Source organism: Aedes aegypti, chromosome 2 (genome assembly GCF_002204515.2).
Source record: "Aedes aegypti strain LVP_AGWG chromosome 2, AaegL5.0 Primary Assembly, whole genome shotgun sequence".
Classification (NCBI taxonomy): Eukaryota; Metazoa; Arthropoda; class Insecta; order Diptera; family Culicidae; genus Aedes; species Aedes aegypti.
The window spans coordinates 99573243-99600705 of record NC_035108.1 but is presented as its reverse complement, the minus strand read 5'-3'; the positions used below and the strand labels follow the sequence as shown (position 1 = coordinate 99600705).

The 27463-nt window shown below is 37.4% G+C and overlaps 1 protein-coding gene and 1 non-coding gene across 2 annotated transcripts in view; one reads left to right on the top strand and one right to left on the bottom strand.

The window, feature by feature from the left end:
• The window catches only part of LOC5570740 (zinc finger CCCH domain-containing protein 18), a 356472-nt gene that overhangs the window by 313967 nt on the left and 15042 nt on the right, over positions 1 to 27463 (top strand). The window contains exon 6 of the mRNA XM_021839495.1: positions 24911 to 25011. Within this exon, the coding sequence (XP_021695187.1) occupies positions 24911 to 25011 (101 nt within the window). The remainder of the gene's footprint in view (positions 1 to 24910; positions 25012 to 27463) is intronic.
• Positions 22894 to 22965, bottom strand: Trnaa-ugc. The gene has a single exon. It is a non-coding gene; the product is annotated as a tRNA-Ala (tRNA).

The following is a 27463-nucleotide window of genomic DNA, read 5'->3' as shown; positions in this document are numbered from 1 at the left end:
TTTCAAAAGGGTGTATGTGAAAATGGTTCAAAAATATTCAAAAAGCTGCACAGCAAAAACGGTTCGTTCGATTGTTAGACAACTAAAGAAACAAAGTTAGACAAATAAATAAAGATTCCAAAAAAAATATACACACAGTAAAAAAAATTTTTTTTTGCATTAAAAAACATTATTTTTGACACAAAAACTATCTCAATATCTCAAAACCCTATCGGAATACCAACGTAATTTTTTGAGGGAAAACGGTCCATTATATTAGCTATCTACCGTAAAAATTTGGTGATGGTAAACCAATAAACAAAAAAGTTATGACATTTCAAACATGTCACAATTTTCACATTTAGTAGAAAAAAAATTCGGTGTAAATTATTACGGGAACCGCAGTTTGTTGCTGATTTTATTGTTAAGGGCCTTGCTTGCATTGCCTTGGACGAAGGCTTGCAAATGAGGAAAAACCTACCTTAATATTTTCGTTAATTTCCTTGAAGCGTGTATACGCTTCTTTCAAAGTAGTCATCATTAATCGTTTTTGGATTGCTTGACGCTTTCCATCTTTTTTTACAGATACATAATCTTTTTGGCCAGGCATAGCTCTACTTACTTCATCGTCTTCAAAATATTGAATTATTTTTTCTTTTGTCTCATCTGTTAATGAAGTACTCGACCTAGCATTTTTGGTTGCAAGACAGTTATTTTTGAATTGTTTTGCCTTTTTTGCTGTATTTCTATTGGTTTTGAACTCATCAATGGCGTCTTGAATAGACCACGAGCTTGGCAGCATCGACAAAATCAATAATTTTTCTTTCCTTGTCGTGGCTAGATTCGAGAACCTTTCCTTCATATTCATAATTACCTCACGGTATTTTTTCTCGGGATAATTGACGTAACTCATCTTCGTCCATTTAATCGAAGTCACTTTTATTCCAGCTATCCCTTCGTTGAATCGTTCGATGTTGACCTTCTGGATGCACTCATCTTCTGATTGATTTGTTGAAACAGATGTCGCTGATGGTACCGTGGCAAGACTATCTGCACTTGGTACTTCTGGTAACTCCTCAGTTGTTGTCGGTGCATCTAGTAATTCCTCAGTTGTTGTTGTTTTCGAACTTCCTGCAACCTGATCCACCGAAGATGTACAGATTGCCCGTTTGTCAACGTTTAAACGGCAGGACGTACAAATGCGTAAATTTGTATTCAATGTAGACATTGGAGCATAACCAGCCGCTTTCAGTTTATCTATGGTGCTTTCGGTGAGATTTCGTAGCTCTTTCGAACACTTTTTTTCTGCAAACGGCCTGCAACAGTTGAGAAAGCGACTACTCATGTTGCTTGTTAGATTTTAATAAACAAAATCACTGTAGTGTAGAGTCCTACCTTTCTTGTAGAAGACTATCTTGCAAATGTTGGTAATGTAGTAAATTATATTGTTATTCAATAGATTTGTAGACAATGAACATTGTACTGTGTAAACTTCCGCTAGCTTTAGTATATAAGGCGGGAGCACCCCGAAGGGGCTCTCTTTTGTATCCCGACCGTAGACTAATAAAGAAGTCTAAGTGAACCCCGTGCGTTTGTGAGTATAGTCCGAACATATCAATCACTTTTAAGTTTTTACTAACTAGTTTTGTGTCGTTTGCTTGACTGAAGAAAAATTTTACAATTGTATCTTTTATAACCATAGTGGTAGTATATTTTTAGCTTTTTCGTGAGTATGTTCATGGTATGTACCTATCATGTTTTTGATGTTGTTGAAGTTACTCGCTTTCTCCCAAATATGATTAACAAAGTCTATTCTCCACCAAGGCGGGTCTATACCCAGGTGTAATCAGATTTTAACTTTGTGGAGAAAACCAGCGCCGAGAAAACCGACCTGCTTTACGGATACTAGATCACCTGGGTATAGACCCGCCTTGTTCTCTACGAGGTAAACTTTTTGCAGGTAAACTAGTCGTATACCTGTATAGAAAACTTTTTTTGTAGCTTTTGTCTTCAATATTAGATTTCTTATAGGTTTCTTTTATCAAAAGGTTTCAACACTATTGAGAGAATTTTTCTTCAGTTACGTACAATAAAAAATATGACACTATCAAGACTTTAGATCACAACACTGGATCGCGTCTAACTTTCTAATAGATGCTATAATAGTTATGAATAATTAAATAAAATATCATGAAAACAACTTGTTAACCTCATGTGGTACCCTTAACAAAAAATTCAGCAACAAACTGCGGTCCTAAAAAAAAATAACAATGAAAAAAAAAATTTTCACTAAGTGTCAAATTTGTGAAATATTTGAAATGTCATAACTTTTTTGTTTATTGGCTTACCATCACCAAATTTTTATGGTAGATAGCTAATATAATGGACCGTTTTCCCTCAAAAAATTACGTTGGTATTCCGATAGGGTTTTGAGATATTTGAGTTTTTATGACAAAAATGATGTTTTTTAATGCAAAAAAAAATTTTTTTTTAACTGTGTGTATTTTTTTTTTTGGAATCTTTATTTAGTTGTCTAACTTTGTTTCTTTAGTTGTCTAACAATCGAACGAACCGTTTTTGCTGTGCAGCTTTTTGAATATTTTTGAACCATTTTCACATACACCCTTTTGAAAAGTTAGTCGTGACTCAACTTGAAGATTTGATATCGGAAAATGACGATTTAGATGGAACTGAAAAACTGTGCAAAGTTTCAGATATTTTTGAAATGGTCGATCAGAATCGACTTGCAAGCCTCCGTGGAATCCCTCTAATGCAAAATGATAGCACATAAATCACAACTGTTGTGCAAAATACAACAGCGCGACAGCCCGAAAGTTAATAAGAAAGTGTTTATATGTTACAATGTTACATTTGTCTCGCTCCCTCTCACGGGCAACTTGAAAACAGGGCGCACAGTAAAAGTCAAACGTTTTATAGCATGCATAGGTTCACAACAAGCTTCGTCTGTAGTAAGATCACGACCACGCACCACCACCAATATGAGTGTACCAATGAAGATGGCACAAAAGTAGATGAAGAAAACACACAACGATGCCCGTGTTTTTGATTATCAGAAGCAGAAGAGTGTCAGTTTTAGAAAATTGATTATCAATGAGATTCATATTAATTAAACATTATTCTGCTATACGGGTAATGAACGATTCGATGCACGGAATCGATTATATTGACGCGTATTTAGTGTGCTTCGTGCAAAAATTACAACTTCCCGAAGCGGAATGTAAAAAAGTCAACCTGGTTAGAATGAATATCACTTTTTGTTTCCGATAATCATAAAGCGGTTGAGTATCAGCAGGCTAAAAGGAAACCGAAAATCTTGCGGCAAGCGCTTTGCCAATCTTTGTTGTGTTGTCAAGGTGAGGATAAAAACAAATAAAAATCAACGATTCTACCCAGCAAGTGTCAATATAGGCGAGGGTAGATTGAGTATTTTCGTCCCTGCGCGCGTCTTTTGTAACTTTCTCGGAAATCAGCAGTAAAATTATGTGTTTGTCTGTTTACATTTATACTTCTCCATCGATTCACATTGACATACTTGTTAAAAGCTTTTTTGTAAACATTTTTACAATGCTTCGAACATCTCTTGTCAGTGTGACTATTGTCGGCAGCTTTCCCATAAGAACTGCAAGCAAATCTCTTCGACAGCTCCGAATCAGTCGCATTTTGAAGCGTGTTCATTTGAATTGATGATATATCTGGCGATCTTGTTGGTTCAGTCTTGGAAATCTCATTAGCGGGAAGCTAACAGAACAAAAAATCATCTGAATGTTTACATTGGTGTGTTTTGATAGAAAAATGCTGTGTACTTGGCGTTTGAAATTTGGATGTCGATAATAGTCGAATGGTGTCGAAGCCGTAAGTCTCCCTACTAAAATTTTGTAATTTTGTGACTATCTGTGTTTTTGAGTGAACAAAAGAATTTATGGCACGAACAGGGGCTCACTGCAATTCACAAAGATATGAACAAAACACTTTTGTATATTTTTCATAGGGTGACCACAAACTTTTGCACGGGAGTGTAAAATGTATAATTGAGTGAGAAAAGGTACCCATGGCATAAAACAGGGCTATCAATTTCAAACCACGCTCACGCGGTAGCAGACAGCTGGCAGCCATCAAGATAGCAAAAAATAAATGTAAACAAAGTTAGAAAATAATAACACCAAATAAAAGCGAATAGGAAATATGTAAGTTACTGGGGCTGGTACCTTGTGTTTTACTTCTTTTTTTGTTCCACCACCGTTCACTTACGTAACAATTACGGTAACGATTATGGGCTACTCTCGGCGGTGCCGGGTCGTCTCCGATGAATACCAATTTGATTGATGAATGGAATCAAACATCGCCCCCAAAACGGCGATGATCGCAGGAGAAAGGAAGAAACAAACGGCGAAAGAGATCGCGGTGCCAATTTCGAATCGATTGGAAACAAATACCTACTGCTGATCGCGATTGAACGGTTTTGTGAGCAGCATTGCTGATTAGCTTATTGGTACCACTAATAGATGCTTCCAGTATTTCAAAAGAAACTAAATTTATGAATAAGGCGTTTTGCTATGGGGATGTATTCTGGAACTTCCTATCCCATTTCCTATGTCAGTATCGCGTTCAATGAAACATTCTCAATTTTCCTAAATTTAACTGTCTGACCCCATTTTTGCAATCAATTACTGTATTCATAACCCGCTCCGGGCCACCAAAAAAACCTGAATTCTACAAGTCGGCCGTCCTACAAACACCAAGGTCCAAGCAAGACACCATGACATAATACCGTGTCACGATCTTTGACCAACATGTGGAACATACCAGCCAGTCATGATGCACCGCACCGGAATCTTTGGACACCGCAAAAAAGTGCAACTGATCCTATGACGTAAGGGTTCCAAACCAGTCAGCCAAGAGTGCGTAGAACAGGGCATTCCAACCGGTGGTCCACGGACCCTTAGGCTTCTCAGGGCTCGACTCCATTGCAAATAAATGAGGTTTTTGTTGAATGAATTTCAATCTTTGATTATTTTTGTTATACTGAACTTATCTTGTTTTGTGAACTTCACAAACACTAATACCATCTATGTATACTCAAAACGTTCATCATAAAAATTGCATAAAAGTTTGCAATAATGTAACACAAGTAATTTCACGAATAGTTAGACAGAATCTGTGTTATTTTTAGTAACATTCATTATTTAATGTTTAAACAAAATATTCCGCACTATTTTATTTAAACATTAATATTAAATATTAAATACTTAAAACATGTTTTCACTTCTGGGAACAATTGGCGAACAATTGTCTAAAATCAAGAAATTTTAAATTTGTCGGCAGATTTCAATCAAACGATTAGAGATAACCTCACGAAGTCCTCAGCAGGGCACCGTGGTGCCTATTTGAAAGTTTCTCAAAATGTTCATTGCAACTGATGCTTACTGGATTCATCTTCGGAAAATTTCTGGAGAAATTTTTGAGAACCCAAGAGATACTATCTAATTTTGAAGGCACCCTAACGAAAAGCGGAAACACGAAAGGCGGAATCACAAAAGGTTGAAACTCAAAAGGCAGACGTTCTTAGAAGTGTAACGAAAGGCGGAAAATAACATAAGGCATAATTTTAAAAGGCGGAATCAGTGAAAAACTCTATTTAAGACTTAGTTGTATATTTATATCGAAGTTTATTTATTAATTCAGTTTTACATGTTTTTGTACAATGAATCATTTTAGTTTCGTTTTGTTTTTGCAGCTAGACAAAGTGCCATTCCTTCTACAAAATCCCTGTTATTGACAACAGCAGCGCTGGAACATTGCTTGAATATGTTCCGATCCATTTCGGCGTTGTCAGCATCTCCAAGCGGGCCCAGATCTCCTTTCAAGATGCACAGAATTTTGCCTTCTGGTTTCATGCTGTTCCTTTCTCAACTCGTCTACTAATGCATACCTAGGTGATTGTTTCCTACCAACGTAGACCACCTTCTATGCCACTTTTCAAGAAAATTGGTGGACTGACCTTCCATGACTGGTATGAAGTTGGACCATAGGCTTGGGTGAAATAGTGGCCGTCCGTTCCTATTTCTACCGAAGACGTAAGTTTGCTCAAAATAGTCGATAAATTTTGCCAATTTTATTGGCAATACTGGCTTAAGTTCTTCGTAGGCGTCTGTTATCTGTTCAGCCGGCAGGAAAGTGAGAGCTTGCAGTTTTTTATTGCCATAAAAATGGTTACATCATTTGAGTAATCATTCTACAGACCAAAACTATTTAAAACACATCTCTCACCGAATTTATGATAGCTTTTTCGTAATCCATTAACACGTACCTCGGTTTTAACAGCATGCTACTCTTAGCGCAAATATCCAAAAGAGCCTCGAAAGCTTCCGTATAGATCTCTTGTGTCTTAGAACGCAGCAAAACAAACACAAGCGGTAGGATTCTTCGATTTGTTCCTTGGCCTACAGGAGCATGGATAGAGAAGAGTTGAGCAAAATGCTGCGGTGCAGTAGCAAAAGTCCCATCGACCAGCCAGAACTCGGCTGCTTGAAGTCGCTGAAGAATTTGAAACGTCGCAAAAATCAAAATTTTCGACTGGGCATCCGCAGCTTCCGTTAAAAGAAAAGGTTGTCCATCGATGGTTTTCTTCAACTCCTCGGGATTGAACGGCTCTCCTCCATCGTTATCAGTCTCATAATTCCTTCGTAGTTCTTTTTGACGGGCCCTATGAACTACCATTTTTTGAGCGAATTTTGTGGCACGTGTTTGAAGAACTTGTGGGTTATTCGATGCCACCTCACGCACAATCCTTGAGGGGATATCAGTAGAGTCAACAGATTTCTTTTTAAGTTGACTTCTGTAGTCTCTTTCAAGAGAATCCAGAGGGTTAGGCTCATGCACGTGTTCCTTTTTTGACAGGATTTTGTGGATTCCGTCATTCAGTACAGAAACCACGCGTCCCTTGCACTGCCCTTCAGTCTGCTTACCATGCTTACGTTGAGCACATTCCCAATAGCTTTTACCGTTTTTCTGAAAAATATAAGATAAAAATCGGTAAGTAACGTTGCAGAGAAAGTATCAACTAAAAATACACACCTTCTTTTGCGAATTATACAGATATCCATCAACGTATCGCATCTCTTTATTCTTTTGAGAATAAACTATTTTCACTACACTTTGCGCTTCTTCTTCGGAAAACCCGAAAAAATCTGATTCGCTGGAACTCATCGTACTAGTGATCTATTAAGCTTGACGATAAAACGGTAAAAGGACCGACCACAAGGTTCGAGTGCCTTTTATAGCAATCATCACATGAAAAAACAGTTGCTAAGCAACTTGAAGTTGTTTACTATCAATCAACAAGTAATCGAAGTTTATTTATTGGCAACGTAAGTTTTTCCGTAGCAACCGATTTTCTTGTAAAGTGCAAAATCATCATAGGAGACTATTTTTTCACTTCATACCAAATCGATGTAAAGGAAGACGGAATAATATGCGCCCCGTAAGGAAAAACTAAATTTTATATATTATATTATCTTTATTATCGAGACTTTCAGCCTGTGGTTGGTTCGTCTCCAAGCTATATAAATTTTAATAGTGAATTTGAAATTGTATGAAATAACCGAATTTGACAAAATACACCTCTTATCTCCGGGATAATGCGGTGATGCGTTTTACTCCATTGACGCATTTTGTACCTAGTTTCCATAGCATGTGGATTGGAACTGTTAGAATATTACAAATCCTTCTAGTCGACTTTGGAATATAGCTTAAGACAAGCTAGCTAGATAATTAATTTGAACAAGGTGAATATGAGCGAAGAATAATCGAATTCTATTTTTCTATTTTTAGGTAACATTAATTTTAATATGAATTTTTCCTTCTTTTAGTCATCGGTCATTCTTTCATGAATTATTAGGCGCCATGTGCAACTAAAGAGCCAGCAAAAATCGTCCCTTCTTTAAAAGATGTGCTGTTCTTTCGTGTAATATTGCTGCAACAATATTGGAATTCGAGCTGATAGGGCTAATGGTATTCGGGCTTGTGTTATTCGGCACAATGCACCTAAATGCCTGGCGACATAAACCGCATGTATACGAAGCCAACGCCAACCTGTACAAATTTATTAAGATTGATTGGAGACACAAAGTTACCATTCCCAAAAAAAAACTATCAGCAGAATCACATAAGGATAATTAAAATTAGGCGGACTTTTTGAACCAGCAGAGCAAACGGCCGGCCGTTTGCTCTGCTGGTTCAAAAAGTCCGCCTAATTTTAATTAGCCTTATGTGATTCTGCCTTTCGTGTTTCAGCCTTTTGAGATTCTGCCTTTCGAGATTCCGCCTTTCGAATTTCCGCCTTTTGAGATTCCGCCTTTTGTGACTAGTCGCCTTTTGTTAATTCTGCCTTTCGAAATTCCGCCTTATGTGGTTCCGCCTTTCGTTTTTCCGCCTAACGTAGGACACCCATCTAATTTTGAAATACCGTTTGGTTCGATTTCGACAAATTGCTGGTGAACAGGGATTGTATCATAAGAAAATTGGGAGAATCTCTCTCTTATCGCTCTCTGTAACAAGCATGATTCGCTGCACATTATGAAAGCCTATTTATCGTCTACTGCTACAGCTCTGAATTCCTCTAAACAAGCTCAAAACCTAGGGGAGCTTTGTATGTGTATGGTTTTTGGTACGGTTCTTGTTGGATGTTCTTTAACAGACTTTTAGAGAGGTTCTTTATAGGCACCTGGTTAGATACTCGTAGGATTTCTCCAGATGACCATAGCAGACTCCCTACATGATCTTGGTGGATTTTCACGTGGTTTTTGGGTATGCCTGTCAAAGCTATCGGGTGATACATGTAATGATCTTTTTCCTGTTTTTAATTCCTGAGAAGCTCTTCAAAGATTGTAGGCTACGATTTTACAGTAATTTTAATTTGATTCTTATATTGTCAAGAACATTCATTGTCAGGCAAGGGTCCGCGAGATGTATGCAGAACGTTCAAGGCAGCTTCGAAAAAGGTTGGGAACCACTGGCGTAGAAGCATCTCCACTACCGATGTGGCTACATAGCCGTTCTCTCGGGTGGAAACCGGTTGAAATACCATGCGTTTGCCCCAACGCCCATACTCAATAATAATGGTGAGTTATTTCCAATGCTAGCAGCGCTCGGAAACTGCGGTAGCATCAGTTGCATTGTAATGGAAATGAAACATGCTTCGCTTCAAGAGAGCTGAAGATGAGGAGACCGTGTCGCATAAATAAGTCTTCAGTGCGATCCGCAGTGCATAGCTTTACAGCCACACTACAAGAAGAAAAAAAACTACCGATCGTCTCGATCGCCAAAAGTGGGGAAAGGTTAAACTTTTCATGAATGAGTGATGATGGTTCCTCGCCGCGGTCAATCTCGGTATTCGTCTGAGCTTCGTCGCTGTGCAGAGAAATGCCACTCATCGCTTAAATGAAGCGGAACACGTAATGGTGGTGTACATTACCTGTATGAACTATACGGTAGGGACGATTCATCGCACTAAAATGGCAACGATTGTAAAGTGGTGGTGCCAAATTACAACCGTTTACCATTTTCGGAAATGGCGCCAAGGTCAGTTGGGAATGGGACAGGGTCAAGCGATTGTGTACTAAAACAGATGAGACCTTGTTTAGTAGTAGTAACGTCCATGGCTTCTAAACAAAGCCATCCTGAAGGTGTCTGGTATCGATTCCTGGTCGGTGAAGATCTTCTTGCAATAGAAATTTCCTTGACTTCCCTGGGTGTTATCGTGTCACACGATATACGAATGTAAAAAATGCCAAATTTGACACAAAAAAAAATGTAATACAATCCCTTCCAGCTGTTTGAGCTATTGAACGGCATCCTTAACTTTCTTCCAAGTGAGAATTGGTTGGTTGCTGTTGACCAACATTCCGACGTGTCATCAGCGCCATTCAAATGTTCGTCGTTGTGCCACTTCCACCTTTTGATCACCTAGCGTCCATTCCAAAATGCTTCCATTTACATCCCTGCACAATTTAAATTGCAGCACGAAACCTTTGCGGGATGCGTTAAATTATTGATAGAACTTCCGCATTTCTTGCGTTGGGACCTGGTATTCACGACATTTCTGGAGGAATTACCGTACAGTAAAGATTTGGTCCGTTGTCGATAACTTCCCACGAACTCGCTTACTACAGGTGACAGACGACGGAAGATGATCTGGGATAATACTTTGTAGGCCGCATTAAGAATGGTGATCGCTCAGAGGTTCTCACAATCTAACTTGTCGCCTTTCTTGTAGATGGGGCATATTACCCCTTCCTTCCACTCCTCCGGTAGCTGTTCTGTTTCCCAGATTGTGCCTATCAGCCGGTGCAGACAAATGGCCAGCCTCTCCGGACTCATCTTTATGAGTTCAGTTCCGATACCATCCTTACCAGCAGCTTTATTGTTCTTGAGCTGGTGAATGGCATCCTTAACCTCCCTTAAAGTCATGGCTGGTTGATTTCCATCCTCCGCAGTACTGACGAAAGCATTTCCTCCGTTGTCATGACCTTCATTGCCTTTGCTCTCAGTGGCATTCAGATGTTCGTCGAAGTGCTGCTTCCACCTTTCGATCACCTCACGCTCGTCCGTCAAAATGCTCCCTTCCTTATCCCTGCACATCTCGGCTCGCGGCACGAAGCCGTTGCGGGATGCGTTGAGCTTCTGATAGAACTTTCGCATTGTTAATGGCTGCCTTCACTGTTCTCCAGCAGTCCTCAAGAGGGGCTTCATCCAGCTCACCCTCTTCCGGTAATGCAGCCTAGAGATGCTGCGCGTACGCAGTTGCGACATCCGGTTGCTTGAGCCGCTCTAGATCGTACCGGGGCGGCCGTCGGTACCGTACGTTATTAACGACGGAGAGTTTTGGGCGCAGTTAAACCATCACCAGATAATAGTCAGAGTCGATGTTAGCGCCACGATAGGTCCTGACGTCGATAATGTTGGAGAAGTGTCGTCCATCAATCAGAACGTGGTCGATTTGCGATTCCGTTTGCTCCAGGAGTATCGACAAGAAGCAATACGACCAAAGTTCCAAACGATGTTGGATAATAGATACCTGGTCGGTACCACTAGAAATTAGGGATAGGAGTTGCAGGGCTAAATGTTCGGCTTTCCACCATATGACAAACTTCTCTTTTAAGTTCCAAAATGTATGAAACGAATGGTACGCCATGCTCATCATTTACCAACTTGGTTTGATCTTTTATAGAACTTTGTCTAACATAAACCTAGATCATCTAGAAAAATCAAATCGTAAAAGTTATCTTACTAATTTTTAATTGTTTGCTTTGCTACCCCATTGCTTGGAAATCAGCACACCAAACTAGATTGCATAAAACAATTAACACATTGAGCCGACACACAGCCGGCCTTGCACACGAAACGTGTCTTAGTTTCGTGTCAAAAACAGATTTAACTTTCCGCTATCGAATATATTGGCACGAGCGAGCGAGCTAAAATGCCTGCTGAGCTAAGTTAACTGGCACATACAAAAGTGTGTGCAAGTCGTACCTGCTAGTGGAACGATTCAAAAAAAGAATATGAATAGAAAACGCACGGCTGCAGTTTGGGCCGTCTTCGAAACGACCTCCGACCATTAATGGTTGGACAGTCAGTAGCAGCTACCGTGGAACGCGGTGACTTTTATAGTTTTTTGGAAGATAATCTGATTATTGCTGTATTCTGTTTCAAAGATTTGTATATAACATTTTTGAAACAAGCACTAATATCTTAGTTATCGATTGCAGTCGAAAAAAGGCCTAGCGATTAATGTTGAATTGGCCTATTATTTATCATAGAATCTAAAGGCAATTTTCTCTCTTGGGGTCACTTAGACATCTGTTACTACTGTTTGATATCATTGAAATTGGAACTGGATTGGAAAATGTTAATAAATAACGTGTATTAAGGTGAAGATGAATTGAAGCCAAAACTCAAATTTTCAGAGAACCGAACATCCGTTTGAGCTGAAAACTTAATCGATATGTCACCACCTAAGATGAGACTCGCGGAGATGGTCTTTTTTTTCTACGTTTGCTGAGTTTTTTTTTTCTTATTCCGCTCTGTGTTTACATCAATCATGCGCAAGCCGTTCCAACTTTCACATGAACATCTCAGCAAAAAACTATTGCGTTTGCATCGAACAGAAGCATGAACGGCCTTTCCAGTGAAATTTCATGCCAGCAAACCCAGCAGACATTATGAATAACTAGTCTTGTGTTAAGATTTATCAGCATCTTCTTCGCAAAGTGAGGTTTTAAATAGTACTTTATATCAAAAACAATACTTGTCACTTTTTCAGCAATAAAATCAACGGGCTGCATTTGACGTTTTGTGACAGCGGAATCTGGGCTGCATTGGACGTTGATATTTTTCCTCTTCGCGAGTCTCTCTCAGGTCACCACCAGCAAGTGACCAATCGATTAAGTTTTCAGCTCAAACGGATGTTCGGTTCTCCAGATTTGTGCTCTTGAAAATTTGAGTTTTGGCTGCGATTCATCTTCATCTTAAATATATTTAGCATCAAAAATAGAATTTATGAAAAAAAAACACAAAAAGGCTTTTAAACACATACAAAAAGACAAACATAATTCAATCGAGTTTTTGAATGTGTAAACATATTTCGAACAAAATCGAATGTATTGCGTGAAGTCAATAGGGCGTTGCCTACCTCTAGGCTTTATATGGATATTTCTGACTTCGGTTAAAAGAATGGTCCCAGTTTTCGAAAATGCTATTCGCTAAAATAGGGGAACTTACGTATTGTCGGCAGCCTAAGCAGCTGAGCTTTTAAGAAGGCAATTATACACAACAACAAAGCACAAAAATTAGCAGAAGACAGCTGAACTACACTTGAGCACACTTCTTTTAATTATTATTATGCACAAAACACTATTTTGCTCTCTAAATTATCTATTTTTCGTCACTAAAGTCACGAGGCACTTGTTCTTTTATCGGCAATGCAATTACTATTGTCGGCAACAAAATTATTTTCTTCGGCAATCCAAAATTGTACAAAAACTAGGTTCTGAGTTACCAATACATTCGTATTTGTTGACAATGCCTGAAATTGAACGTCACTCATTATGTTCTACTCGTTGAAAGGGCCAATGCAGAAAAATACAGATTACACTGAGAACAGCGTTGTAGTTATAAATAAAATAGCTGAGAGTCATATTGTGTATTACAACGCCACTAAATTTGTGCAGACTAAGGCGCCGTCCACAAATTACGTAACGCTCTAGGGGGAGGGGGAGTAGGCTCAAACGTTGCGGCTCAAACACAAAATTTATTTTTGTTTTCATACAAAGACCGTTGCGGAGGGGGGAATGGTCGAACACGATTCTCTTGATTTGTTATTATTGCTTATCAATTTCACACGCGGCGATCTGGACTATAGAAATTCATACATTTTGCCTTAAAAAAGATGGAACGATTATTGCAATACGAAAGCTTGGTTCGATTCCAGGTAACAGGCTTCAAATTTATCCCTATGATTTACCATTATCACGTTTATCTTTTGAAGAATAGAAGATAGACTATATTATCTTTATCAATTGATAGACGGATGGAGATACTATCAGCATGTTTTCATCACTGATGGATCAAGCATATCTTTATCATCTATCTTTTGGGAAAAATATACTATTTGCAAAATTCTATAGTTATCCCTATCTATCCTATCATTCATACAAATACTGAAACCAAAATCTTGCGCATAATGCGAAAAAGCCAATAAAAATAACTCAAGGTATGTTCATGGATATTTTCGAAACGGGTGCGACGAGAAGATGACAGAAATCGATGTCCGGCGCCATTTTGAAATCCAAGATGGCGGCCTCCGGTTTGGTAAAGTCATTGAAACCCATGCAATATGGGTATTTCCGGAACGGGCACAATGAGTGGATGACGGAAATCATAAATCATGTTTTTGTTCATGTTATATTGCGTTACGTTATGAAGAGGCTACGTTATATCGAGGTATGACTGTAATTACAATCATTAGCTGTTGCTAGGACATGGATATCGATATCCGTCATATCCTCCTCGTGCCCGTTCCGAAAATACCCATATGGCATGAGTTTCCAACAATTCTTACACTCCTTAAGCCGCCACCTTGGATTGCTAAATATGGAATTTAGTTCATTTTCTATAACCATCGTCCAACAATTTTTGTTCTATAATCTCATCAATTGATAAAGAAAGAACCTCTATCATTGTTATTTGATAGATGTTGTTCTGATAGTATCATCATGAGAATGTTTTGGGATAGGGATACTATCACTCTATCGTCTATCTCTGATAGAAACCATTCTCTCAGTGATACTATCAGGATAGACAAGAAGTCTGGCTGAACTGGTAGTATCAGTTGTCTATCAGATAGATGATAGTATCATCGTCTATCTGATAATTTTGATGGTTGCCGTGAAATATATTTTTGTTTTCAAATTTGGTTTAATAACGTAAATTTATGAATTTCAATCCTTTTTCTTGTGGCGAATTTTCATAAGGGTTTCCTCTGTTTAATTTGGGCAAATTTTACGTCTCCAATTTAAAGGAAAATAACCTTTGCAATGAGAATACATATTATTTTTTTTAGTTAGCCGAACACATCAAGTCAAATTGCGAAATTTGTTCAAAAATAAATGAGGACTTACGAATTTTTGGCCAAATCTCATTCTCAACGACGGTACTTGCACATTTTGTTTTCATTCTTGAACGCTCTATCATCAAGTTATTACCGAGAGAATAAATGGTAACATTAAAAAAATTCCGATCGAGATTTTTTTTTTGGTCTATGAATATTGTTCGATCAAAATCCAAACTTTGCCAGTAAAATTTATTTGCATTCCTGTTATTCTCAGTGTATGAAAAAATCAGAATAGGCCCTTTGAAAATCAATTCACTTATGACTTGACACAACATCATCCTCTGATTGCCTAGAACAACAGGAGTGTTGCCAAAATAGTTCAACTATTAAAAGACGTACATTTTAAATGTTTCTCAGTTTATTGAAGATTAAGCACTACAATCTTCTAATAAGAAAGTATTAAAAGGCTCAATTGTTACCAATGCATGCTTTGTTGCCTAATTCCAATAAATTAATTAGTTGTGTTCGATTTTTTCGGTGAATTTAAATCGTGAATAATAAATACACCGCAATTGAATATGGTGTTCTGGCAACCTGGTCACGTAATAAAAGTGATTGCCAAGGAAATCAAAGTGCATTAAATTTAATTTGTGATTTAAAGCATAAAAATTAAGTATTTTCGAGTGCTTTATATACAAATCAAAAGTTCAATAGTGCATAAGTGATCGGTGCGTAGCTATTGTGAAAAAATTGGCATTGGAACGGAGAATTGAACCTTTTAAAGTGGTGAGTTTGTGTAAGCTGTTCTTGTGTTGTTTTATTCGGCAGCTCACGAATGACGATAATTTCGTAACCATTTATTTAATTTAATGATAAAACCCATGTTATATAATATTTTTGTGAAAGATGTGATTTACATGGAAGATTATAGTTCAAGGAATATGATGAGTACATTGAAGTTAAGTCTTGTTCCGTAGATAAATTTTAACAAGGACGATAAGTTAGTGCTGCTGAAAATACCCTCAGGGTGCCGAAGCCATCATTTACCCTATTTAAGATCGATTTCAAGTGCTACTACAACTAGGCTTTCAAGGATAAGTGACGGACTCCTATAAACTTCTTGAAACAGTGATCGTAGAACAAATTGTTTGTAAGCGATTCAAAACTTCAAAAGTATGATGTTTCATACTAATACTCTTTACTTTTGCATTCGTTTTGCTCAAATAATCAACAGAAATTGTGTTACAGTATCTTTTACTATCAAAGTTATCTGCACTGTCAAAGACACTCCGTTGTACGGTACCTCAAATAGCCAGCACGCAAACCGAAGATATTGTAAATGAGCCAACCGCCGCAGCAATTCAATGGTCACAAATCATTTATTCTAGTCGTATGCGCCATGCGCCTAACTAACGGTGTGGGCCCACCTATGGTCAAAAGTGTTGAATGGGGCACCAGCTGCTGACAAAAACATACTTAAGTGGGAAATATTACGCTGATCAGGGCTCTACAGTCTATATACCTTGTTGCTCGGTGATTTGATTTGTGTACTGGAAAATCCACCTTAGCAATATGGTGCCGGCGCATAGCGAATGCACATAATCTGATTTGGACACCATAAGGATATTATGAATGCAATTAAAATGCTTCGCGGTTCGTGGGTTGGTTTTGGACTGATTTAGATTATTAATTGGAACGCAACTCAGTTTAATTTGAAAAATAATAACATTTGTTGGGACCAATATTGCAAGTGCGCAGTTGCGGCCGTTGTGAGTCACGTTTGAAACGGAACTGTCTACATTTCAGCATACGATTTGCATATTGACCATTGATCAATGGGGAGTGGCAGTGAGTGACACAACTGTAAAAGATGCATGGTTGCACCCTCGCAATTAACTAATTATTTAAATTAGACCATTTTGAAGTAATATCATCGATGTTTGAATAAATTCCTAAAAACTATCATAAGGTACATTTCACTAAATAGATAAACATTCATTGATTCCATGTAGAATGCCCATTTCCCGGCCATTTTGCTCGTCCCAGGATTCGGGACAAAAATCTATGCTAGTCCAGGGAAATCCCGGCATCAATTTTTCAATATTCGGAAGATATGGAAGTAAAAATTTAACAATACATGTTTTTTAATGAAAGGAACAGATAATGTAACTTTTTCAAATAATATGTTAATTATAGCAAATCACATTTCAGATAAAACTTTCTTATTCTGATGAAGTAACCTAACAAAAATCAAAATTTAGCTTGACTAATTAAGAGTTTGCTATGGATTTTTTCAAATTCTCATACTTATACAAAGTGTTTTACTTATGAATGGAGGTTTGATAAAAACTTAAGTCATAATTTTAAGGCAATTTGCTTCAAACATTTGAAAAGTCATAAAAACTATAGAGCTAAAGAAACGATTAAAGATCATTGACGGTATTGTAGATCATGCTGAAAGTTAATTATTGAAAAATATTGATTGAAGTTTACTGCCGTGAATCGCAAGTCAGTCCCATCTGCATTTTGGTCAAAATTGAGTTGATATCAGTTTCCATTATATCTTCTAATGATCTAACTGCACTAACGAGAAATCATTTTTTGTTCAGTAAAATTAGGAACAAACAGAGAATTGTCCCATAATGAAAAGTAAACGCATGTCGGTGCAGATTCATGCATCGTGTAACACAGAAATGAATCGTTATTTGGTCATCTTAATATTTTTCTTGGAAAGGTAACAGGGGAAAAGCAAATTATGAAAGTATCATTGAGATCGATACATGTTCCAAACTCTTGATTTTTTTTTGAATATTCGTATAGAAAACGAGATTGAAAACCAGTCAATTTACTGCCGTGAATCGCAAGTCAGTCCCATCTGTAAAAAGTAGGCATTGAGAAAATGGGCTGTGAAATTTCCAAACTCGTTTTCCATACGAATATTCAAAAAATTCCGAGGATTCGAACATGTTCGAAACTTAAGGGGGCAGGATCCGTCATTGATTTCGGAATTTTCAAAAGCAGTTTTCTCGTTCAAAATCAAGAAAATTTAGAGGAAAATGTGTTCACTGTATTCTATTGTCCTACCGAAAAACAGTGAACACATTTTCATTGAATAATTTTCAATATTGAACAGAAAAACTGCTTTTCAAGTTTCGATGATTACGATGACGGAGCGTTGATCGTTAATGAAACTTTCACAATTTGCTTTCCACTACGATATCTTTCTGAGAAAAATATAAAGATGATCAAAACACGTTTCATTTTTGTTTTAGACGGTGCGGAAATCTGTAGTGGGACTGATATGTGGTTACTTTTCATTATGGGACAATTTTATCCTTCTTTTATCCTCGACATTATTTTTCTTTTCTGCTCTAAATGCGGGCAATGTTTACATTGAATGACATCCGGACCAACATCCGGACAACGAATGTTCACCGGATGAACACGAAGTGGATGAATGCACAACGAATTCGTTCATTTTTTGTAAACACGGCCTGCAGTAAAAGGTTTTCTTCCCGGTGGAAGAAGCAACGTGATGTCATTGTAAATTAGTCCATTGATTACGCCTGTGTTTTTGTTTATCAAAGTGATGAAAATAATATCGATTACAGGCTCATAACATTGGGCGATACTGGCATTCTCGAGTACGTTCTAGGCGAAACCTTTAAAGATTTTTTGAGTACGAAATAGCTAGGGAAATTGTAGGAGATGTGTTTGGTATTCATGAGGATTTGAAAACTAGATTTATGAAATGTGTATTAAAGTGAAAAGGTTAAAGTTTGAGTATATTTTCTCCAATTGGGATTAAAGATTGCTCATGAAAATTTCATTGGTTGTTTTCTCATTGCTATTGATTTGTCAGATAGGCCCTTATCGCGATTCCCTCTCGCAGGTGTACTTTCAAATTTGTTTTCTCGGCATAGGTTTATAAAACCGGCTAATGTTGAAAAACTTTTCAATAAAACAAATAAAAATATGTATTTTTACTTGGTAAATTGATCTTTTCATGTAAATAATTACTCGTTCATTCTCTTTCTTATTATGTTTTTCAACCTTATCAAATAAGGTTGATAGTGAGGAAAAATGTCGTTGTTTTCATTGAAATTTAGTGGTTTCCATCAAATAATACGTACATTTCGGGAAACCCGGGATTCCCGGGATGTCAGAAATAAAATCCCGGGATTTTTTGTCCCGGGATGGACACTCTAATTCCATGTTTACTGTCTATCTAATGAAACAGTGGATTCCAACTTTACCTTTATAAGGACTGTGATGAACTAAACTTGGAACATTTGTTGCAACATTTTTCATAGAGATCTCTAACTGGCTAATAATTATCAAGCCTGCTAGGACACCGAAAAGTCAAATGATGAAATTAATAACTCTTCCTATTTCCTATGTTTATATGTTTATATGAAAATTACCAACAATGACAATTTTTTCCTATTATTCTCTCCAAAACGATGTGAATGCTTAAGATTTTGTGTCGAAATAATTGTTTTAACGCTTTTCTTGATCTATTGTCAAAGATAAACTAAAAGATTTTTCTACACGCTTCGTAAATGGACCAACGTTTATTATTTCAAAGCCCTCAAACGATTTGCTTCAAAAATTCTGAAGATATTTTTTCGCTGTGTCGAAGATATAAGAGTAATGTGTGGTCTTTTGATCCGTTACATGCTCCTATGGAGCGGCCGATAGAATCAAGATCAATGGTGTGCGGTTCGCGTTGTGCGAGTGCGAAAAGACATTCGTGTTCAGTAGAGAATGGATTATCAACTGGTGAGCTCGTTTCATGCTCGTGATAACACATTTTTATCATGGTTAGGTTGCATTTATGTCATTTTCAATTATTAATGAATAATAATTCGGGTCGTTGTTCTAGAGAAATGTGAATTTATCTTCAAGGCCTGTCTGGATCAGCGAAACCTCCAGATTTTCCCACAAAATGTTGATGTAGGAATCTGCGGTCATTATTCCGTCGATTTTCACGAGGCTTCCTACTCCACTCCATGAAAAACACCCCCAGACCATCACATTTCATCACATCACACCTCCATGCGTCACCGTTCCTTGGATGTAGCGCTACTGAAGCTCGAGCTGTTTAACCGAAAGCGGCGGGCTCGTGTGTGGTGCAGAGCGCCACATCCAAGGAACGGTGAAGCATGGAGGAGGAAATGTGGTGGTCTGGAGGTGTTTTTCATGGAAAGGAGTAGGAAGCCTCGTCAAAATCGACGGAATAATGACCGCAGATTCCTACATTAACATCTTGCGGGAAAATCTGGAGGTTTCGCTGATCCAGACGGGCCTTGAAGAGAAATTCATATTTTTCTAGAACAACGACCCGAAGCATACTGCCAAGAAGACCAAGTCTTTCTTCCGGTCTTGTCGGATTAAACCACTGGAATGGCCTCCACAAAGCCCAGACCTCAACCCCATCGAGAATTTGTGGGCGATTCTCGATGCCAGGGTTGACAAAACTGGTGTTACCAACAAAAATAATTATTTTGAAGCCTTGGAGCGCGCCTGGGAAGAACTAGATCCACAACACCAACAAAACCTGGTGAAGAGCATGCCGAAGCGCCTCCAGCAAGTCCTTAAGGCCAAAGGAGGACACATTAACTATTAAATTGCTTTTTATTTTTCTTAAATCATCTTTTTTGGGGCCAAAAAGGAAGTGGGCACTATATTTTTGTCACTATTTTTTTTTTCAATACAAATTGATTTTCTTTTTCTTTGAGTAAAATTCTTTTTTTATCAAATTTTCGTAAGTGCAACTTTAAAAGAATATCAAAAATAAAATATCAAAAAAGGTTTAAGTGTGTTTAATTTAATTTGAACCAAATCAATGAGAGAAATTCGAAAACTGGTAAGGTGGGCACTTTATTTTGCCTATCAGTGTATGTCTGGAAACGGCGATCAATTAACTGCATTGGATACTAATATTTTATTACGTAATGATACTTATATGCTTAATGCTTCATTGTTCTTTGAGTTTTTGGGAATGAAAATCTTACAAACTGTAGTATTAGCTTCCAAAATAGCGTTTTTGACAGCTTGTCTGTTATACATTTCGGATACCAAATATACATTTTGGACCCCCTCATGTGAATATAATTTGGACAGGGGCGTTATCTCAATATCCAATAAAATGGTTTCTTATAAAGACGATTGTTTCATAAAACTTTGAGAGTTTACTTGTGACTTATGCAATTTTTTCGCTTATTGGATGTGTATATTAGTGATAATCAATAATTTCATTTAATGCAAGCAAATATCATCAGATCCACGAGAAAACGCCTGCAAGTATGCATGCATGCGACATTCCAGTGTATTCCATCAGATGGCCAAATTATATCAACAGAACAAAAACCATAATCTATTTTGGACATCACCTTATATACTCATGTTAAGATTTTAGATGAACATAGCTTAAATTTTAGACATATTTAATCATATTGCCACTTTTAAACTTTTTATGAATGTCAATTCTGAGCTCTATTATTGCATTTATTGTATGTTCTTGAAACGCACGTCCTCTTGCATTCGTAGGTTTCACAGATTTTCTGATGAAACAATTTACATTTTTGATATTTTTGAAGCCAATTTGTAATTGTTTTGAAAATGGTCATCATTATTAAGTAGCATAGTGTATTAATAATGCAATACATGATTTCCCGTACATAAATTCCTCACCATCTCATTGGAAATGAGCATGGAACGACTAGCCTGTCCAAATTATATGCATGTCCAAGTTATATACGTTACCCTATGAAATCTGCTAAAATGTACACTTCTAGAATAAGTCGCATCCCATATTCATTTGGATCGAAGTGCAATTTTTACGAGTTTCAATCAACCACGAAGTAGCAATCATTGACATAGTTAGTCAGTTTATGCTATGCTTTGTCGAATAATTTAGAAGACATTATTTTGAGAAGATAAGCATGGGTTTTGGTGTGGAACATGCGTCATTGCTGAAGCTGATGAAAATCAAACGAGTTCAATATCGTTGTCTGACAGTACTTACAGGAGTACAGCCTCTGACAGATCGTTTCGCAGAGTACATACTCAAGTTCCTCTTCCTTTTTTATTTTGTCAGATTCCATCAGATATATTTTCTTGAATTTCTTCAAAAAAAAATTTCCAATATTCAACTATGTAGGGTAGATACATTTACTTAAAGAGCATTTACATTTACTTCCATCGCTGTAACCAATGGCACGTGCAAGAAAAATAATACCTCCACCATTTGTACAGTGTTCCTTCAGTTGCAAGTATAATCTTAATTTGTGTTCCTATAGTTGCGGTATTCGTTGTTTTCTCATGAGATCCTCCATTATAGAAACACTTTACCGCCACTATTGGTACAAGTGAGAAAAATGTGAAAAAAGTCGGTGGATTTCATCAGTTTCGATGTTTTAACCTGAGAGAGACTCTCGAAGAGGAAAAATATCAACGTCATGAGCCTCTATACGTGCCATAAATTATTTTGACTTTTACTGTGCACATGGCGTGTTGGTGCTGCCTCGCTCTCACTTACGGGCAACTTGAAAACAGGGCGCACAGTAAAAAAAAACGTTTTATAGCATGCATAGGCTCATATGCAGCCCAAATTTTTATGGCTGAAAACGTGAAAAGTATTGTGTTGAAAATAAACTGTTATTAAAAAGCTCAGCCAGCGGAGCAGTTTTTCAAAATATTCAAAACACAAGACTAGTTATTTGTAATGTTTACTACTTTTGCTGGTATGAAATTTCACAATTTGAAACGCAATATTTTTTTTGTGAGATGTTCATGTGAGGGTATGAACGGTTTGCGCATGATTGATGTAAACACAGAGTGGAATAAGAAAAAAAAACTCAGCAATCACGGAAAAAGAAGACTGTTTTCGCGAGTCTCATTTCAGTTTTGAAGTATTCCGTGTATCAACGAGTCAATACGTCGATTGGCAGTGTCGGTTCTATGACTCATTAAAAAAAAACAGTATAAATGTCACAACCAAAACTATAGGAACACTTACCCTAGGGAACTAGATCCTATTCTTGGAACTTTTGATTCACTTCGGCAGGGGATTTTTTTAAAAATTACTGAGCTCATATTTGGCACAATGTGCGTCGTATTATAGTTTTTTATTGCAAAGTTTCAAACAATTAGGCCGGGATAATTGTTTGTGTTTGATTATGATGGAAGTTTTTCGAGAAACCACAATATTACATTAATTAACTCATTACGCGTGGTAAAAATGGACAAATTATGGGTGAAATTATGAAAAAAAAAAACACGTGCTCGGCTGGGATTTGAACCCAGGACTCTTGTATGCAAGACGAGCGCTTTACCAACTAAGCTACTGAGCCACTCGGTAGCTTAGTTGGTAAAGCGCTCGTCTAGCATACTAGAGTCCTGGGTTCAAATCCCAGCCGAGCACGTGGTTTTTTTTTCATAATTTCACCCATAATTTGTCCATTTTTACCACGCGTAATGAGTTAATTAATGTAATATTGTGGTTTCTCGAAAAACTTCCATCATAATCAAACACAAACAATTCTGGAAGACTTTTTAAGATAGACATGTATCACAAAAGAATATATCACTTCTTTTTTCATACATTCATATCACACTCACATATGATTTATGACACACTGTTGCGACCTCATTTAATCCACCAGAACAATACGCTGCTCCGATGAGCGATAAAATTTATGCAAATTTTATTGCGGCATCACTGCGACCAGATTTCGGATTTCCCAACAGATCCGTAAGCAGAACCGGGAACACACAACAGTTCATCGACCTGGTCACGCCTACATAAATCCCGGTGAAGTCAATTAGGATGCAAGTGGCGTCCATCGCAGACGGTTATATTTTTATCCTTGTTCTGGCGGTTGTTTCGCCGTCGGTACTATTGCGGTCTTATTTGTTATGTTCAATCTGATTGGAGGTTATATTTATGAATATTTTCTATTTTTTGGAAATTTCAAGTATTACTTTATGCATTTTTTTCAAAAAAAAAACTAGTTCAATATACATCCAACAACCCAACCTGATTTTTAGGGATATCCCTAAAAATTGCTCCCGAGACTCTACCACGATTTTCTACAAATATTGTTCCAAATATTCTTTCGAAAATTTATAAACATAAATCCAGTGATTCTTCAGTTTTGCTAGGATTTCGTGAAAGATTTACGTTTAGAACATTTTCATGAGCTCAAGCATTAATTTCTCCAGAGTTACCTTTTGCCTTTAGAATTTTCACCAGAATTGCCGTTCAGTTTGTCCGAAATTTCAATCACTCTTAGAGAAATTGTTAGGGAAATTACTGGATGAACTTAATAATGAATCACTGGTAGAATTTTTGAAGTGCCTGAAAGAGTTCCTAATAGGTTTTCACATATAATCCATGCAAGAATTTTGGAGCAATCCCTGGGATAACCCATATATGTTGGAATCCCTAAGTAAAACCTAAATGAATTTCCTCAAATAAAAACGGAATACAACGTTGGGGATTTTCTTGGAACAACTTAGGAATCGGTTGATCTGCAATAGAGTCTCTTCTGAAAAAATCGATGGAAAACTGGAATGTAAAGATAAATCTTTGTACGAAATTCTGGAATATTTTCAGAATTTTCAGAGTAATCCGCGCGTAAATCAAAATTCACTGCAAGGAGAAGGAAAATAGTGACTTTAGATACCATTTTGATTAAAAACGAGACTTTGACTAAACATAACGACTTTTTAGAGACTTACATTAAAATAGAGATCAATTTTTCAAAAAGAGATCTGCTACCAGCCATGTTAATAGAATGTGTAAATGCATTTAAGTGCTCTCTAACTCTATCTGAAGCATGCGAACAACTTTGTTCGTAACTATTACCAAAATCACATTTCACCTCTAGATTTATTGCATTTTCATCACTTCCTGAGTAGCACTATACCATTTTGTCTCTGATTCCAGACATGATTCATATCCCGAACTCCGATTTTGAATAGTAAGTTAAAAATTTATTTTTAAAGATAAATATTTTGATTTTACTTGATTAACAATTTTGATTCTCTCATATTACAAGTACGGCGTTGAAATCAGAGCCGTTCGGGATTTAAGACAAAACGGTACCCTATTTAAGTCTATCATGGTATACATTCACCATGTCTTTCGATGTCGATGCGATGCGAATGTCAATAGTTAGCACACCTTCTAAATCCGTCAATTCACACACTTTTATTTATCGATTTAGTTACCATAATAATGAGTGTTTCCTCCTTTCGTTTGCTTTCGTTTCATCCTGCGACGCGCTCACCCAGTCTGATGATCAAGGTGAAGAAGCGGCCACCAAAGCGCCACTCACCGGCATTCCACAGGTGGATTACGTATGGGATCCGAATCTGCCACGAGAACTGAGAGGGTAAGTTTTGATATTGATATATTTCTATATAACTAGGTGAATGCGGACATGTTCCTACTAGATTGCCACATCACAGTTTATGCTGAACAGCATTGCACCGACAGACTAAATAGTATCGCCGGACGTCCTTGCTCATGCAACACTTCAGGTTCTATTGTGGTCTTATAACTTACTAAAGGCCAAGTCTATGAAACTATAATAAAATCAAAATTGTTAGTTTCCGTACATAGTTCATTTTTATCTGAGTTCTATGACACCGGTAAAATAATCAACTACAATGCTTCGAAAGTGATGGTTTCTCTGGGAGTCATTTGTGCATTCTTACGAGTTTTTTTTAGAAAATTATTGGTGTGAGTTTCTTAACGGGTTTTCCAGATGTCTTAAGCGAAACTCTTACAAAAGTTTGAGCTCGATGCGGGTTTAATTTTTGAGACTTTTAAGCGGAATCTTTTGAACTTTTGACGATACTCTTCTTAATTCAAAATCGGTGTCTCATTTCGCTAAAGACAATTTAAAGATTTGAGTAATGCTCGTTAATTATTTAATGTACTTTGGAGGATCGTAGGAAGATTCTGAGAGAAATTCATGACATATAGTTGAGGCCTTATATAGGTTTCCTACGAGGTTATGAGCAAAATATTGGCCAGATTCCAAGCATTTTTTTTTTTGGGAATTTTCCAAGAAATTTTAATAATTATTGTCTTATGTTTTTAGGCAAATCCCTCCAGTCCATATTTCCCAAAAGAATTGTTTGCAATATTTTTATTTAAGTGCTGGCAGGATCTTTGATGGATGATTTTTGTCCTTAAAGGAATTTCCTACATAACTTTGTACAGACTACTGGTGAAATAGTTTCCAAGATTCCATGGAAGACCATTTGCATATTTTTGAGAAAAAATTTGGTGAGCTCAAGACGATATTCCAAATGTATTCCTGGAGAAATTCCTGACTGTTACCGCTCAAGATTAATTCTGAGTTCTGCACACGTTTACGGGCGGATTCCTGGAAAAATATATGAAGAATTAGGTACAGATTTTAGACGGAATCCGAATGAGGTTTGCGGGGATTTAAAACGTTTTCTGGAGTAATAAAGATTCAAAACATTTGGTGGTAGAATCCTAACATTCTGAGAAAATTCTTGCTGAGGATTTGTTTGTTTATGATCCTTAGCAAATTGATGATGTAAAAACTTGCACGCTTTTTTGTTAAGGAGTATATACATCAAGAATTCTGAGTGGATTACGGTTGTAGATCTTGCCTAAAATGTCCCTAAGATTTGACCAGAGTACTTAAAGACTCTGGCCAAATCTCAGGGACATTTCAGGCAAGATCTATAACCGTAATCCGCTCAAAATCCTTGATGTATTTCTCCTCCCGAACTTATTCTCGAATCGAATTTTTTTTTACTTAATCATTTATTTACTAGGCTCATGCGCCATTAGGCATTACGGAGCCGACTTCTTTTGATTGTTTTAACAATTTTATGATGTCTTCTTAATATACTATGTTAGCTTTGGGGAACCGTAAAACTCGCGGTTTTGTCGAGTTTAGGGGTAACAAAAATTTCAAGGAAGGGATAGGACAATGGGATTGTTCCGTTGACATTCAGCAGCTTGAAGATGTGACGTGTTTACTTTGCTGCTGGTCGAACATGGAGTGGACAATGACAACCTGTAATGATACAACAAGACGAATTTCGAGGGGACACAAGGTGGACAAGTAGACCGACGAGATGGGGGAATCAAACACAGATGTTAGCTTGTTTCAAAAATTCGTACAAAAGCTTCATGTACACAAGGTCAAGTTTACCCAACACATTTCTAATGTCTTCCTTTTCTGGTTTCCCTTGGGCCCTGAGGGATGTACAAAAATTAGATCTGGCAATACCGTATTCGAGGCACTCCCAAACTACGTGGTTGATATGGTAACCTGCACCGCAGCTGCAGTGATTGCTATCTGTGAGCCCTATTCGATAGAAGTGAGAGCCTAGAGAGTAGTGGTTGGACATAAGTCGACACATTACCTTAATAAAGTCTCGACTTAAGTCCAACCCCTTGAACCACGGCTTCTTCGATACCTGCGGGAGAATGGAATGTAACCACCTGCCCAATTCTCCGGCATCCCATTTTTGTTGCCAGCTGACCAATGCATGTTGACGAGCAATTGAGAAAAATTCATTGAAGGCAATTTGTCGGTCAAAAATATCACCTTCCATAGCGCCCACCTTGGCGAGCGAGTCCGCTTTCTCATTGCCCGGGATCGAGCAATGTGAAGGGACCCAAACCAAGGTGATAGTATATGAATCATTCGATAGAGCACTCAATTTAGATCGTATTTCACTGAGAAAATACGGGGAGTGCTTCACCGGCCTCATTGAACGTATAGCCTCTATGGAGCTAAGGCTATCCGTAAAAATGAAATATTGATCAGAGGGAAGAGAGGCAATTCGCTC